The sequence below is a fragment of the Leuciscus leuciscus genome (assembly GCF_965113295.1).
Source record: "Leuciscus leuciscus genome assembly, chromosome: 25".
NCBI lineage: Eukaryota > Metazoa > Chordata > Actinopteri > Cypriniformes > Leuciscidae > Leuciscus > Leuciscus leuciscus.
The window spans coordinates 19,494,517-19,509,132 of record NC_138724.1 but is presented as its reverse complement, the minus strand read 5'-3'; the positions used below and the strand labels follow the sequence as shown (position 1 = coordinate 19,509,132).

Genomic DNA, 14,616 nt, shown 5'->3' with positions numbered 1-14,616 from the left:
TACACTATGCCTTTCTTTCCCACAGAACTTGACCAAAGGAGGTTTTTTATTTAAGAACACACTCAAAGTTGGTAGTCACTCCTTTGATTAGTATCTGAAGTGATTATTATGGAAGCATCTTTATACCAACGGAAAAAAAATAAGTAATTGCGACTTATCTCACAATTCTGACTTTTTTGCTTGCAATTCTTAGAAAACGTCAGAATTGTGTGATGAACTCAAAATTGCAAAATATAAACTTAATTGCAAGATATAAACTAGATAAATCAGAATTCTGAGATGAAAAATGAGTTGCAATTACATTTTTTTATTCTGTGGCGGAAACGATAAACAGAATTGCGAGATGTGAACTTGGAATTCTGAGGAAAAAGTCAGAATTGTGTACAGCAAACTTGCAATTACATGTTTAAAACTTTGAATTGCAAGCAAAAAAAGTCAGAATTGTGAGATAAAAAGTCACAATTACCTTTTTATTTTTTTATCTGGTGGCAGAAACAAGCTTCCATAGATTGTACTATGTTTGTGGTGCTGTGAGACTACTGCTGTTTAACTTGGCAATAAAAAGGAGCACAACCATCTGGAACACCCCTGCAAGTGAGCGACATCATGCGATGAGATCAGAATGCTTCCATTAATGTCTTTAGGCGTTCTGGTTTTGTTACGTCATGTGACGGAGCACTTGTGGAACCTCACTTTGATGCATTTCCTCTGAATGATACTGAAGTGATGTCATGTTTTTATTGTACCGTACTTTTCATTTTATTGTTATTTGTAGCTGCATTGCGGTGCATCGAGAGAAAAGTTCTTGTGTACCACTTGAGAAATGTTATTTTAATAAACATGATGAAATCAGCTTGCTTTGTTCATTAGAGTTGTTTCTAAATATGGAAATTACTATATGCCACTCATTTATCAATTTTATTGGTGAATCCTGTATGTTTTCAAAATTCAAAAACAAAATTAAACCATTTTAAAATATGCATTCTTTTGACAACTAAGCACATTTGCCCCCTGATATTCTCATGTAATGCAAAGATTGTCATGAAAATGTCATGCAAACATTTTAAAATTGAGGGGCCGTTTACTCATCAGCATCGACTAAAAACGGCGAGCTTTTTATGCGCTTTGGCCGGTCATTTACATTTAGGGGCCTGAAAACGTGTTTCAAAGTGCAAGTTTTGAAAACTATATCGTTATTGTCTTTTGCAGATCCGTGTGAACGGAGATTTTGACAAACGTTGTCGTCTAGACAAAAAGAAAAGGAAAAACTTTTCCATTTTAGCACAACATTGTCGTGTAAATGCACCTTGAATCTGAATGCATTCTGAAATATTTAAAACAAATAAAAATATTTATATACATAAGTATGCTACTGTTCAAAACAGTAAAATTTTATTGCAATTTAAAATAACTTTTTCTATTGGAATATATTTAAAATTTTAATTTATTTCTGTGATGCAAAGCTGAATTTTCAGCATCATTACACCAGTCTTCAGTGTCACATGATCCTTCAGAAATCATTCTAATATGATGATTTGCTGCTCAAGAAACATTTCTTATCAATGTTGAAAAGTCATTCTGCTTCATATTTTAGAAGAGAGGTATTTTTTCAGGATTATTTATTGTAAAGTTGAAACAATTTTTTAAAACAGAAAACTTTGCAACAATGTACAAATATTTAGTCACTTTTAATCAAATTAATGCATTCTAACCAAATAAATTGAATTTCTTAAAAAAATAATAATAAAAAAAATGACCCCCACATTTTTTAAATGGTATTTTTGAGAATCACCTTTAAAAATCCTATTAAAGTTCTTTCAAATGAACGCCATGCTAATTAAATTGATTTAGAATGCTCTAAACCATGCGCGTAATTTTTACTCGACCTACAAAATAATTAAAAATAGCTCTAATTGATTTTATAATCCAGAACTCAACTGCCAAGCTATAGTCTCTTTCCCCTGACAACACATTTCATTTCCTCAAAGATTTTACCACTGGATGGCAACATAGAACAAAAATATCCCAGGCAAGGACCAATCAAAAGGCAGAGAAAGAGACATTGGCCAAAGCAGGCATGAGAAGAGCTGGAGGAAAAATCTCCAGCACTTTTCCAAAGAACATCAATAATCTGTGCCAGCCAGTATATATATTATTTATCAAGATAAAAATTAATCATATAATATTAATAGAAGGTAGTAAAGTGCCCATCTAAAAAAAAATTAAAAAGCACTGTTGAAGACAAGATTTTTTTTTATTTTAAAAATATCCACTGCTGATACGTTACACTTTAACCATATATATTTTGCATAAAGAAATCTTACATAATAGAATTACAATATTAGTTACAATCTGCATATAGAATATTTAACATTTCAACAACTTTTGTAGTGTAAAAACATTAAAACACAAACAAAATGGTATATATATTTATATATATATATATGTATAGAAAGATATCCATGTTTGCTGATGGGTACCACAGGAATAATCCAGGCCGATATCTACAGAGGAACAGGCAGGTCGGGAATAAAACCGTGTGAGATGGGAAATGCACAGATCCTCATTCGGCAGGAAGTATGCAGCTGAACCATTTGGTGTGCTTTGAGTATGAGGTCCTGTTTCTAACACAACAGCCTCTTTAGCCTCCGCGGTGCACTTCCTGTCCCATGAGCCTCTGCTGTGGTGACCGGCGCTTAGACCCGTTTAGCCCTGGACCCAACAAGCATCCTGTGGTCGGAGTCTGCTGCGGTTTCACAAGGGCCAGGGCAGGTCACTGAAATCCACAGGTCCACCAAGGCCAGCGTCCGCTTCCAGGAGGCTCATGATTACAGCCATGGCTGCCTCGTCGTTACTGGGGCTGCTGGATCCGGGCTCTTCCATGATGTCAATGCTAAGATGCGAGTTATCACCTGCGGGCGGAGAGATTCGTTTATTGCACTTGCGTGAGAATACTATATGCGATTCATTGAAGCTCGTGTACTCACTCATTAATGAATTATTTGAATATGGGTATCCTATCGAATCGGGTCCAGGCACAATTCCTGCTGACGGCAGGTCTGGAGTTCCACCATTTTGAATCTACAACACAAGAGATAAATGCTAAAGAAAAACAAGAAGTGTTTCCGATTCGAAGAAACAAATTGCCAAAGCGAACATTGCAGGAAAGTTCGCTCTGGCTGGTAAAAACCTTCGAACTGCCATTGGTCCATGGCGATTATGTAAAGGTGTGGCTCTGAGACTCCGCCTTCTTTGACGTGGAAATGTTCACCAGTTCATTTCTCCTATTCGCATCACTTCGATCAGATGCTTTCTGTGTTCTCACACATCGCTCACAGTATATCGATCACAGCTACAAAGATCTTTCAAACTTCTGTTTACCCCTTCGCCGTGAGTATATCTTGGCCTTTATACTATGTGGTCAAGGACCTATTTACGAGGACAGTGTCTCACCTTCTTGCCCCCTGGAGAGCAGGTGTCCGGTGGGGGAGTGGCAGTGATATTTAAAGGACTTGAGCCACAGCTGGAGGGTGAGGAGCCTCGAATCCTGGGGGCGGGACATCATTTTAAAGAATCAAGATCATTTTTGTGATAGTGTAACCTAAACGTGCCAGATGCTGCAAGTACCTCTGAATCTCCATCACTTCCTCAGCTATCATGCGTCCTATCTTGCCAGCGCCCGCTCTTGTCCCTCCCGGAATACCAGGAACCGTCTGGAGAGGGCGTTTCCCTCCGCCTGACATAAACATACACAATTGTTAAAAACAGGCGTGTAAGAGAGTTTGCTGTTCAAACAGCTGGACAATGATCTCACCGTCTCCTGATGTTAAAACGCTGTCCATGCTCTGAGGGGACGAGGCTGTCTGAGAATAACTAGGATCTGCTCCTTCAAGCATGCTGCCCCTGAAACAAGCAACAATATTATTCTGTGTTAAAGTCAACAAGAAATGGATTTTGAAATCCATTTACATTCGAAATAAGACGTTTCTGTGTAAAACAATATTTAGCAGGATTTGAATTTCTTTTAATATATATATATATATATATATATATATAAAAAACTAAATATATTTAGTACTATTTAATAAATAATATCAGATTATATGTATACACACAATTAATAATATTAAATTATTACATTATTATTATTATTAGGAAAAAACTATATTAATAATAATAAATTAAGTTATTATTGCATTAATTCATATATGTAATATTATATCAATAATATGCATTAGTAGTAGTAGTAACTCCATTAACAGGAATAAACATCAATATAAAATTGTATATACACACACACACACACGTATACACACGTATACACACACAAAGTAGTAAATTAAATAATGCTAAATACTAAATAATACTATCTTTTGTTTTATTAGTATCATAGTATTAACACATTAACATTATTAGTATCAAAACATTTTTATAGTATTATATATATATATATATATATATATATATATATATATATATATATATATATATATATATATATTAGTATTTTTAGTTTTTAATAAATATAGATTTATTTTAAAACATTATTTTCTTCATTATGTCATCAGAAATCTTTTGTTAAATGTTACTTAAACTGCCTTTAAAAAGCATTCAAGGAATATGCTGTTTTAATCATTTTGGCCTAGCACCTTCTTAATGAAACATTCACAACTGAAATGTGTCGCGACACTTACGAAACCACAGTGTTTGTAGAGACTATATATTCCACTTCTTTGGTCCAGGGGTTCATGAAGCTGAACCAGCGGCTCCTTAGAGTGATGAAAGAGCCGTCTTTAATCTTAAACTTGTAACAGTTTGTATTAATCTTTTCTCTCATCTGTAGCACTGAAATAAAAAAGTGAGCACTTATTACAAATGTGATACTGACTGGCATTATAACAGTAAAATAAACCATTTATTTACAAATGGTATGAATGAGAGGATCAAGTTAAATAAAACCGAAACCTTGTCTGTGGCACTCTGCGAGGTGACCGATATCATCCTGGTGAAAATACTCATAAAACGACGTCCCTAAAAGCTCCTGGGGCAAGTACGCCAGGATGGCTGTCGCCCTAAATGGAAACAATGAATTGTAGTGATGAGCTAACAGATTAGATGAGACGCTAATTCACTGATGTGAGAACTGAAATCAATACTTGTAGACCCTTGAGGTTTCTGTGACAATTCAAGTCTCATTTTAGAGAGTAACCAAATCTGCTCACCTCAGGCATTATTAGAGTAAGAGCCTTAAAAGTGTATACTAAACTGCATATTAGAGATTCAGTAAACATTCAGGAAATCTCACAAACGAACCATTCTTGTAGATGATGTGAAATAGAGCAAAAGGCATCTTCTCACCTCTGGTCGACGAAAACGAACTTGCCATCGATAGCGTGGCGGGAGACGTATTCTGTGGGTTTAACGCGGATGTCGCTGTTCATGGGCTGAGGGACGATATGCGGATGAAGGCGGCCGATGGCCACTAGACAGCTAAGGTTGCAGCCCTCATTATCAGGTTCGTTATCCTCGTCCAAACCCATCTTGGTGGGCGGCCAGCTTTTCAGATAGCCAGTGCTATGGATGGTGCAGAAACTCTTGCGGTCTGCTGTAGAGAGGAGAGATTTACCCATCAGTCTTTGAAGCGATGCATTTGAAGTATTTAAAAGAACAACGGTCCAAGCAGGCTCCAAGAAGTCTGGTCTCCCACTGATCATTATAAACTTTTATTCCCCCTGCTGACACTAGCCAGGAAACTAGTGGACCTCAGAGACATTGCAGGTCGGGGACGGTGGCCGCATGCAAAGACAGACTCCCAATATTTATAAAAAGGGCTTCTCTCCACTAATTCATAGACAAACCTTCTATGAATGAACATGCATATCCCCAGGACACTGCGAGTATTATTGTTTTTGTATACTGCGGGCCTTATGATAGAACTATTAGATAATGAAACCTTATTGGTAGCATGCATCATATTAAAATAATCCTTGTTAAACGCTCGGCACATTGGTGTACATCACCTCCTTATAACATGCATTGTATGCTTGTTATATTAATCAGAGTATAAAGGGACACAAAACTGCCAGCCCACTCTGATCAGGGAAATGCTTGAAATTACACCTTTTTAATTGGTCAAGCCAAATTCAGATCATTATCTCAGTGACCCTGTCTCTCTTCTTGTTGATGTTCTTCTTGTGTGAAAAAAGAGTGGAGACATCCGCACAGACAGAGGGGACAAAAACGCCTTTTGGGGAGCTACATTAGCTCAGAGTAGGGTCTATTCTCGCGTAGTCAAACCTTCAGACTAATGGCAGAAGGACTGTGCCCGGTTGCATAAAGCACCTTAAGTATGATACTTAAGGGGCGATTTCCCCTTACCTAAGAGAATAACTTAAGGGTGTTGCATATAATCTCTTAAACGGTTCTCTTAGGTAAGGGAAACATTTAAGTGTTTCACGACAGCGATCCTGGATTCACGTTATAAAAGTCTGTTGTTGCCATAGATACGCAAAACACTAACACTTTCGCAATCAAATAAAGTAGGCTAGGATATCGGAATGGATAAAGAAAACAAAAAAAGAGAGCCTAATTGGACAGAGGAGGAGAAATGCATTCTTCTTGACAAATATGGTAAAAGAAAAACAATTTTTGACCGTTGCGTTTAAATGACGGGAAAGCCCCCGCAACCCGGTGAACCTCTCTGCTGACAGACGATTTATGCACGTGGAAAACATCTCCCGCTAATATTGCGCGTCGATCAAATCGGTATTCCTGCAACAATTTTTTATCGCTAAGATGGTCCAAAGGGTTCTCCCTATCCCTAAAAATTATTCTTGGCACATAATGATCTTCAGCTGGTTCCATAAATTCAGCCATTTCGTCTTATTTTTGTCCGCGTTACTCTTAAGGTTACGATTTCCAAACCTTAAGTTATACTTAGGGAAATGACCGTTAAGGGGTTTTATGCAACACTTGATGGTTTTTAAGGGATTACTTAAGTGAAAAAACAGCGTTTAAGGGAAATTCTAAGTGTTTATGACGTTTCACTTGAAGAAACCCTTAAGTAACACTTACGGGTTTTTTTCTGCAACACCCTTAGGTTTAAGGGAAACATAAGGAAGAACTTAAGGGAAAATTACACTTAAGGTGCTTTATGCAACCGGGCACTGGACTCTATCGCACCTTTCATTGGCCAAGGACCGCCCAGAGGCCATCTGACTGACATGTAAAGCAACCAATCACAGTTCGTTTTGTTCCGCGTCATGTTTAGGGGCGTGAAAATGTAACATCGGTAAAATAACAGACCGGCGTGCAAATCTCCACGACGTTTTTTAAAGAGTTTATGCTGCAAACTTTACATATTTTTGAAAATCCAGCATTTAGTTGATCCTAATAAGCGCTTATTGTCACAGGTGTAAACACGATGGCGTTCTTCCATGAGGGAGTTTGGCGCCACGGCATCTTGGTCTCCAGGTAGACCGTTAAAGAACGCAACTCACACGTCTCCCGGACATCCTGTAGAATTCAACCAATCAGATGATGACTTCGAAAATCCTGAAGAGTTTCCAGTTAAGAGTGCCATATGCATCAGACGTTCAGCCTACAGACCATGGGCGTGAGGTATGAAGCTGAGACTAAGTAGGGTCTAAACCAGCACAATAGGATCTACCAGTGTTGTGTATGTTGATTGGCCGAACGCATGCAAAACATTGGCACCTGCTATTTTTAAAAAGCTGTGCAAATACAGTTTATAGCCTATTTATTTACGCCACGAACATGGAAACTGCGATAGATAGACCGAAGCCGAAGTCCAGGAAGTTTTAGACCAGCCTGTCTGGAACCAACATGCCACGTTCAAAGTCACTTAAAATCTCCTTTCTTCCTCATTATGATGATCAGTGTGAATTTAGATATTTGCATTAATGAGCACTTGAACAGGTGTAATAAAGTGGCCGGTGGGTGAGAGAGAGTGTGTGTATGCCTTTTATCTCATGCAAACAAACTGCAAAGCTAGTAATACCTTTCTTTTTGGAGCACGTTGAGGGAAAGTCTTTGTCCTCCATCTTGACAGAAGGACGGTTGCATTTCATTCTACAGAAGAATGATCGGCGGGCCCCTGAACACAGTCTGGAGGGGCCGGGAGTGATGTCAGTCTTCACTGGTAGACCAGCTTCAGAGAGAACTGAACATCAGTCCAAGTGCCTTTGGCTTAACTGTGAATCAAATGACTGCAAACACTTAATAAAACAAACTTTACTTTTGGCATCGATGAGTCGTTCCCGTGGAGCCGTGTCTGACGATGACAGCTGCTCTTTCACTTTGGCAATGTCTTTTGGATGCAGGTAGTCGAACAAACTCTGGCCAATCAGATCATTCTGATGGTTCAAAACAAAACAGTTTGTATTAACATCAAAAAAGCTTTACTGCATAGCAGCAAGAGTTCAGTGTCAAGAAAATATACCTGAGTGTAATTGAGAATTTTATAAACAGACTCCGAGACGAAGAGAATCTTTCCACGATCGCAACCAACTACAAAGAGGAAGCCATCAGCAGCCTGTAGAAAGAGGGGGAAGAAGAGTTTTAAAACAGATCCTCACCAGTTTTCCATATAATCAAATCTCGCAAGCCTTGGAGTTGATATTTTAAACACACCCTTAAAATCAAGTGCTTTAATTCATCATCCGACAAGAATGCTGGTTTATAGTTGGCTTCTGTGTATGGGTTGGTGGCACCTAAAAGAAAAAGAAAGAAAGGGAAAAGTCAAGCATAATTAATATGGAAAAAGTTTACTTTAAGCTCATTTAGATCCATTTTGGCCCATGCTGTGGTAGAAAACTCTCACCTCGTAACGTCTTCATGTGTTGGACGGCCATGCGCAGTACAGTGAGTTTGTCCAACTTGCGAGACATGGCATTGCAAGTGGGGACTAGCGATGCTAACTCGTCTATAAAACTGTTCATTTTATCCCTGCGCCTCTTCTCTATTTGACTGTGAGCCTCCCTAAAAAAATAAAATACAATAAATCAGCTGAAAAGATACAAGCAACACATCTCATTTACATTCAACATATTAACTAAGCAGAGAAAAGCCTCATCTTCACTCTACCTGGCATTTTTTATCCGGCCCTGCTGTTCATCCCTGGATTTAGGAGAAAATATTTATTTATTTATTACTTATTAATCATTCATGTATTAACCTCGTTATGTATTAGAACTGTGAATTTACTGTAATTCATGTTTACCTTCCCAGTGTCTTATCTTTGTCTGTGTCCATGCTATCACTGTGAAAATGAACAGCACCACAGAGTTCAATGAAACAAGCTTTTACATCAAATTATGTAAATTATTTTTAATGACCTCAGTTGGGCAAAGTTTATGTGAGAATTGTACTCACTCAAATGAAAAGCCATCAATTCTGTAAAACAAAATAAAAAAAAACATTATTATTTATAAATATTGGTAACACTTTACAATAAGGTTTCATTTGTTAACATGAACTAACAAGGAAAAATGCTTCTATAGCATTTATTAGTCTTAGTTAATGTTAATTTTAACATGTAATAATACATTATTAAAATCAAAAGACCAGAGTTAATATGAAGTAACAATGAACAGCTGTATTTTTAGTACATTTCGCTAACAAAGACTAATAAATACTATAACAAATGTTTTGCTCATTGTTAGTTAATGCATTAACTATTTAACTAATGGGACCTTACTGTGTTTCCAATATATTACTTTAAAATAAAATGATTTTATAACTTACATATTATTTATAATCAAGACAATGAGTGAAAAAGACATTGTTTTTTTCAGATATTTTGGAGGAAAAAAGATGCTTGTGCTGAAAAACAGGCCACTTTTCATCTCACGACATCTTTATTATATTAAAATTACTCCATTTTTTTTTTTACATTGTCTAATTTCCAAGTAAATAATTAAAAAACGTCCCCATCACTGTTTTCTGGAACTATTTTATTTTTATAAAAAAGAAAGAAAAAAAAAAGCGGAACTGCTTAGACCTAGTTTGCAAGGTACAATAACCCATAAATGTTTTTTTGTTTTTTTACTATTACTATATCCTATACCATCAGGGTTTACTCACTGGTATTCGGTGGTGCTGCCCTTCCTCTTGCGGGTGTAGTCCATGCCCGTGGTGCCAATGGAACTGCTGATGAGATCTGCCGAGCTCTGGGATATGAACTCATTCATCGTGGAGGAGATGTCCATTCTTTGGTCTGCCATTAGATCATCTTAAGAGAAACAGGAAAACAAAAAAAATGACATTACAGTTCTTCAAAATGGCGACAATATGCTATAAATTATATCAATGTGTGTGTATAGAAAACAAAAGATGCTTACTGCACAGATTCAGTCAATCAGCTGTGTTCAATTCATGGCATTCCACCTGTGGCAAGATCCTGTGGAAAAAATATAGCTGCATTTACCAAACGGGTTTCGAACAACGAAAAACTATATTTCAGTTTCACATAGACGTCACACTTGAGGTTATGAGTTACAGTCAAGACTAGTCAGTATTCATTAATAGAAAATAGCTGACTTCACTCTGTCTGAGGACCATTCTTTTTTGACCAAACAGTTTTGGACCCCATTGACTTCCATTGTATATGGACAAAAAACAAAACAAAAAAAAAACAGACATTTCTCAAAATAAAAAGTCATACAGGTTAAGGGTGAAAACATGATGGCAGAATTTTATTTTTAGGTGAACTATCCCTTTAAGTTGTTAATAGGTAGCTTGGGCTGTTTTAAATGAGGAAAAACAATCTCGCTCATACTCCCACACTCCCTCACACACACACACACACACCAGGAGGAATGACTGAGCTTCATCAATGACCTGCTCTGGTTGCCAGGAAACCCTTGGAAAGCTCGCAATCTAGGCCACATTTAGATTACAGAAACGCAACTGGCAGAAAGAAAGGACCAGAAGACCGATTTTCTCCAGCCGTAAATGAAACAGGACTCCCCCGTGTTCAAACGGGAATTTCTGCTGAAATAGTGTTCACAGACCCTTCAATCAGCCGTTTAAATGCCCACTCTGGAGCAAGAGCACAGTTTTACATGCGTCAACGCATCAGTCATTTTTCAAATTCACATAGTTAAACAAAAGTGTTACTGGGTATATAACAAAACTGGTTTTATTCAAGCATATGGATGCATAGCTCATGCATCACCGGCACTCTACCCATCTCTAAATGATCTTTTCTTGAATGCGTGGGCTTGCCTTCAGACTGCCAGAGATAAAGAAAAAAAAAAAAGAAAAAAAAAGAGGAAGAAAGTGACGAGCAAAAAAGATAAAAGTAGGTCATCTCAGTTTCTTTGAATTCAAGATGATTTCAGTTTGACGAAAGCCAACTATGCATATTAAACGTCCCTTGATTTATACATGTGTTACTCATCCCAATTATGAGCCTCAAGTTTTTCTTACAGTTACAGACAAATTCAGGAGAAATGTGACGTGCGGATGAATGGAAGAAAGTCCAGATGTGGTTAAAGGAAAAACAACTGGAAGTCAATAGTGATGAACGCCCCAATGATGAGAGTTTGATGCTGTACTTTAGGAATGCAGCACACCCATCTTACAATATGAAAGCAGCACTTTTACATAATAATAACTTGTTCGATTTGTCATGACTGAAAGCAAACTGTCTTTTAAGGTATAGTAGTTTTTACAAATATCAGTTGTCACACTTGTTTTAAATTCATTAAGTACTATTTGTTATCGATATTAATTACTTTTTTAATATTAAAAAAATTACATTTCCAATATTATCTATATTACTACATTTACTACTATATTTAATATTCTAAAATATTCAAAATAAATACAAATATATTAACTACATTTTTTTATAATAAATATAAATATTTAAAATAATTAATAGTTTAAATGCCTATACAGAAATTATCTTTCAAATAGAAACCCATGCTCAGAAATATTCACTAAAGCAAACATGTGACAACTAGCCCTGCCTGCACTATACAGTGGTTTGCAAACTTCTATTTCGGATCTTTCCCTCTCTTTGGGATACATTATATTATCAGCATAAAAATGTAAGGGAAAAGCTGAACTGAAAAATTTACATAAACTTTACCCGACATAACCTATGAGTGATGCACAGAACATCTGACCTTTTGTAAAAATAAGTTTACCAGGTCAGTGTCACAAACAGGTAATTTTCAGAAGAGACACGATCGCTTCATACGCTGAACAGATTGAATTTAGGCTTTTATTAACATATAAACATTCATTCATCAACTCACACATCAGTTGTTGTGGTAAACGGAAGCTCAAGCATGTTCGCATGACGCATGAGAACCAATGAGGTTCATTCTCGTGTTACGCAGCACGTTTGAGCTTCAGCAAGAGGTTTGTTCTCACGCATCAAGCAGGTTCGGTTGAGCTTCTGTTTATGTTCGCTGATCAGTCTTTAAATGTGAATAAAAGCCTAAATTCAATCAGTTCATCATATAAAGCAATCGAGTCTCTTCAGAAAATTTGGTTCAAACCGCTCAATTCATATGGATTAGTTTTACGATCTCTTTATGAACTTTTTGAAGCGTCAAAGTGGTAGTTGCATAGCTGTCAACGGTGGGGCAGAAATCGCTCAGATTTCATCAAAAAAGATCTTCATTTGTGTTCCGAAAGATGAACGAAAGTCTTACAGGGTTTGGAACGACATGAGAGAGTAATTAATGACAGAATTTTCATTATTCAGTGAACTATCCCTTTAAATATTCCAGGTTGAAAATTACAGATTTTTTATTTTTTTAGGATTTTTGGACCCCATTATGTAAATAAATAAATGTACACACACACACACACACACACACACACACACACACACACACACACACACACACACACACACACACACACATATATATATATAGCCATATTGTGTGTGTGTGTGTGTGTGTGTGTATATATATGTATAAGTCAATTGTCTCTAGCTCTTATTCCTTACGCAGACTGGTTAAAAAAGCACAACCTGTTGGTGGCCAACCTCACAACCTTTAAACTGCTCTCTTTACAACGATAGTAAAACGGACTTGGGTAAACCGCAATCGGAAGCACAATGACGCTACTGATTAACATGTAGCCCTGACTCAACCCATATAGCGAGCTGCCTACCTAGAAAGCATCACTTGTGACAGCCTACTAAGCCTCACAAAATGCTGTCTAAATAGACAGCCAACCCATAAGGATCCGAGAGCCCCAATTTAGAAGGCGAATACAGCAGACATAATGTAAATGCAAATAGCTTTTGAAGTGACTAACGTTAACCCACACAGGAGGCTCAAGCACAATTGCACTCCCTGTATTCAACCGACTTAAAGGCGACGCAGATCATTAACCTCACATCGATGACGGGTGTCTTTTTGTGGCTGCGTTCTGCTATGATTGCTGGCTTTCTTACTAAATCACTGACACCATGGTTGATTTTGTTGTGGTGGCAGCTGCATCGGTTCTAAGGTATTCAACCTGAGATATGTCACAGACGCCCCTCCTACTGAAATCAATATTCGAGAGGACAAAAAACCGCACATAATACATCGATAAGCATTACGCGATACTTAGAGATAATTGTCAAACGTCAAAACGTCACACTTACCGGAGGAATAGCTGATCATCACAGTTTATTTCGGTTATTTGACGTCCGGTCCGTGAGGAACTGTGACATAAACGGAATCAGTCTCTGACCTACTTTTCTTTCCTTCGTATGACTGTCGGACCACTAACCTATATTTTCCACCAATAAGATCTCTGGATAAATAGTTGCACTTATTTTGGCCAATCGGAATGGAGGTTACATTTCACGGCAGAATGATTGGCATACAGAATAGCCAATCAGACAGGGTTTATTGCGATTCACCGACATGGCTGATGATCCCAGTAAGGGGTGGTTCTCAATCGCATGTTGCTGCATTGTCTAATGTTCTTGCTCATGTTCTTGCTTAATGGAAAAATGGATGAGATTGTTGAGAATCATATGCTTAAAATCTAGAGCTTTTTATTTATTTGAGAGAAATGCCGAATTTTAATAAATGAAGCTAACATTTGGAATATGAATGTGTTCAAAACCCATCCTGAGGAAAACAAAGGTAGCAGAGACAAGCAAGATATATAAACAAATAAAACTACGAAAGGGGAAGAATTCCAAAGGATTTTCCCCATATGTAACAGTATTAGTATTCTTAATAGTTTATATTATTTAATAAAAAAGGTGGATTTTTAAATAAATCTACACATTAGTAATTTAATAATTTATTGTGTTGCTTATAAGCGGGATCAGGGAAAGGTGTCCAACCATCAAAAAGTTTTGAAAACAACATTTGGCTAATTCTTTTAAATGTATTATTAATGCAGCTTATTTGTCACACCACATGAATGTTTAAAAATAACTTATGTAAAATTATAATTTAAAATTATGACTGGTTAATACATTTAGAAGGTAAAAAAAAAAAAATCTGTTTTAGAAAGATTAATTGTAATATATAATTTATATAATTCTAAATATATATTGGGATGTACATTATCACTTTTGGGTACATAAAGTTGGCTATAAAAAAATAAATAATTCAATCATCA

At 36.8% G+C, this 14,616-nt stretch overlaps 1 protein-coding gene across 1 annotated transcript; it reads right to left on the bottom strand.

Moving 5' to 3' along the window:
* Positions 1-2,235: 2,235 nt before the first annotated feature.
* bmal1a (basic helix-loop-helix ARNT like 1a) lies at positions 2,236-13,768 on the bottom strand. The gene is made up of 19 exons (XM_082159425.1): positions 13,640-13,768; positions 10,362-10,420; positions 10,105-10,252; positions 9,394-9,414; positions 9,242-9,280; positions 9,106-9,138; positions 8,843-9,000; positions 8,653-8,732; positions 8,462-8,554; positions 8,258-8,375; positions 8,021-8,170; positions 5,359-5,605; positions 4,966-5,072; positions 4,695-4,845; positions 3,815-3,903; positions 3,628-3,736; positions 3,454-3,547; positions 2,988-3,081; positions 2,236-2,912 (listed from the first exon to the last, which is right to left on the bottom strand). Exons 3-19 carry the CDS (start codon positions 10,242-10,244, stop codon positions 2,755-2,757), a joined length of 1,881 nt encoding a protein of 626 aa, XP_082015551.1. The 5' UTR covers positions 10,245-10,252; positions 10,362-10,420; positions 13,640-13,768; the 3' UTR covers positions 2,236-2,754.
* Positions 13,769-14,616: the final 848 nt, after the last annotated feature.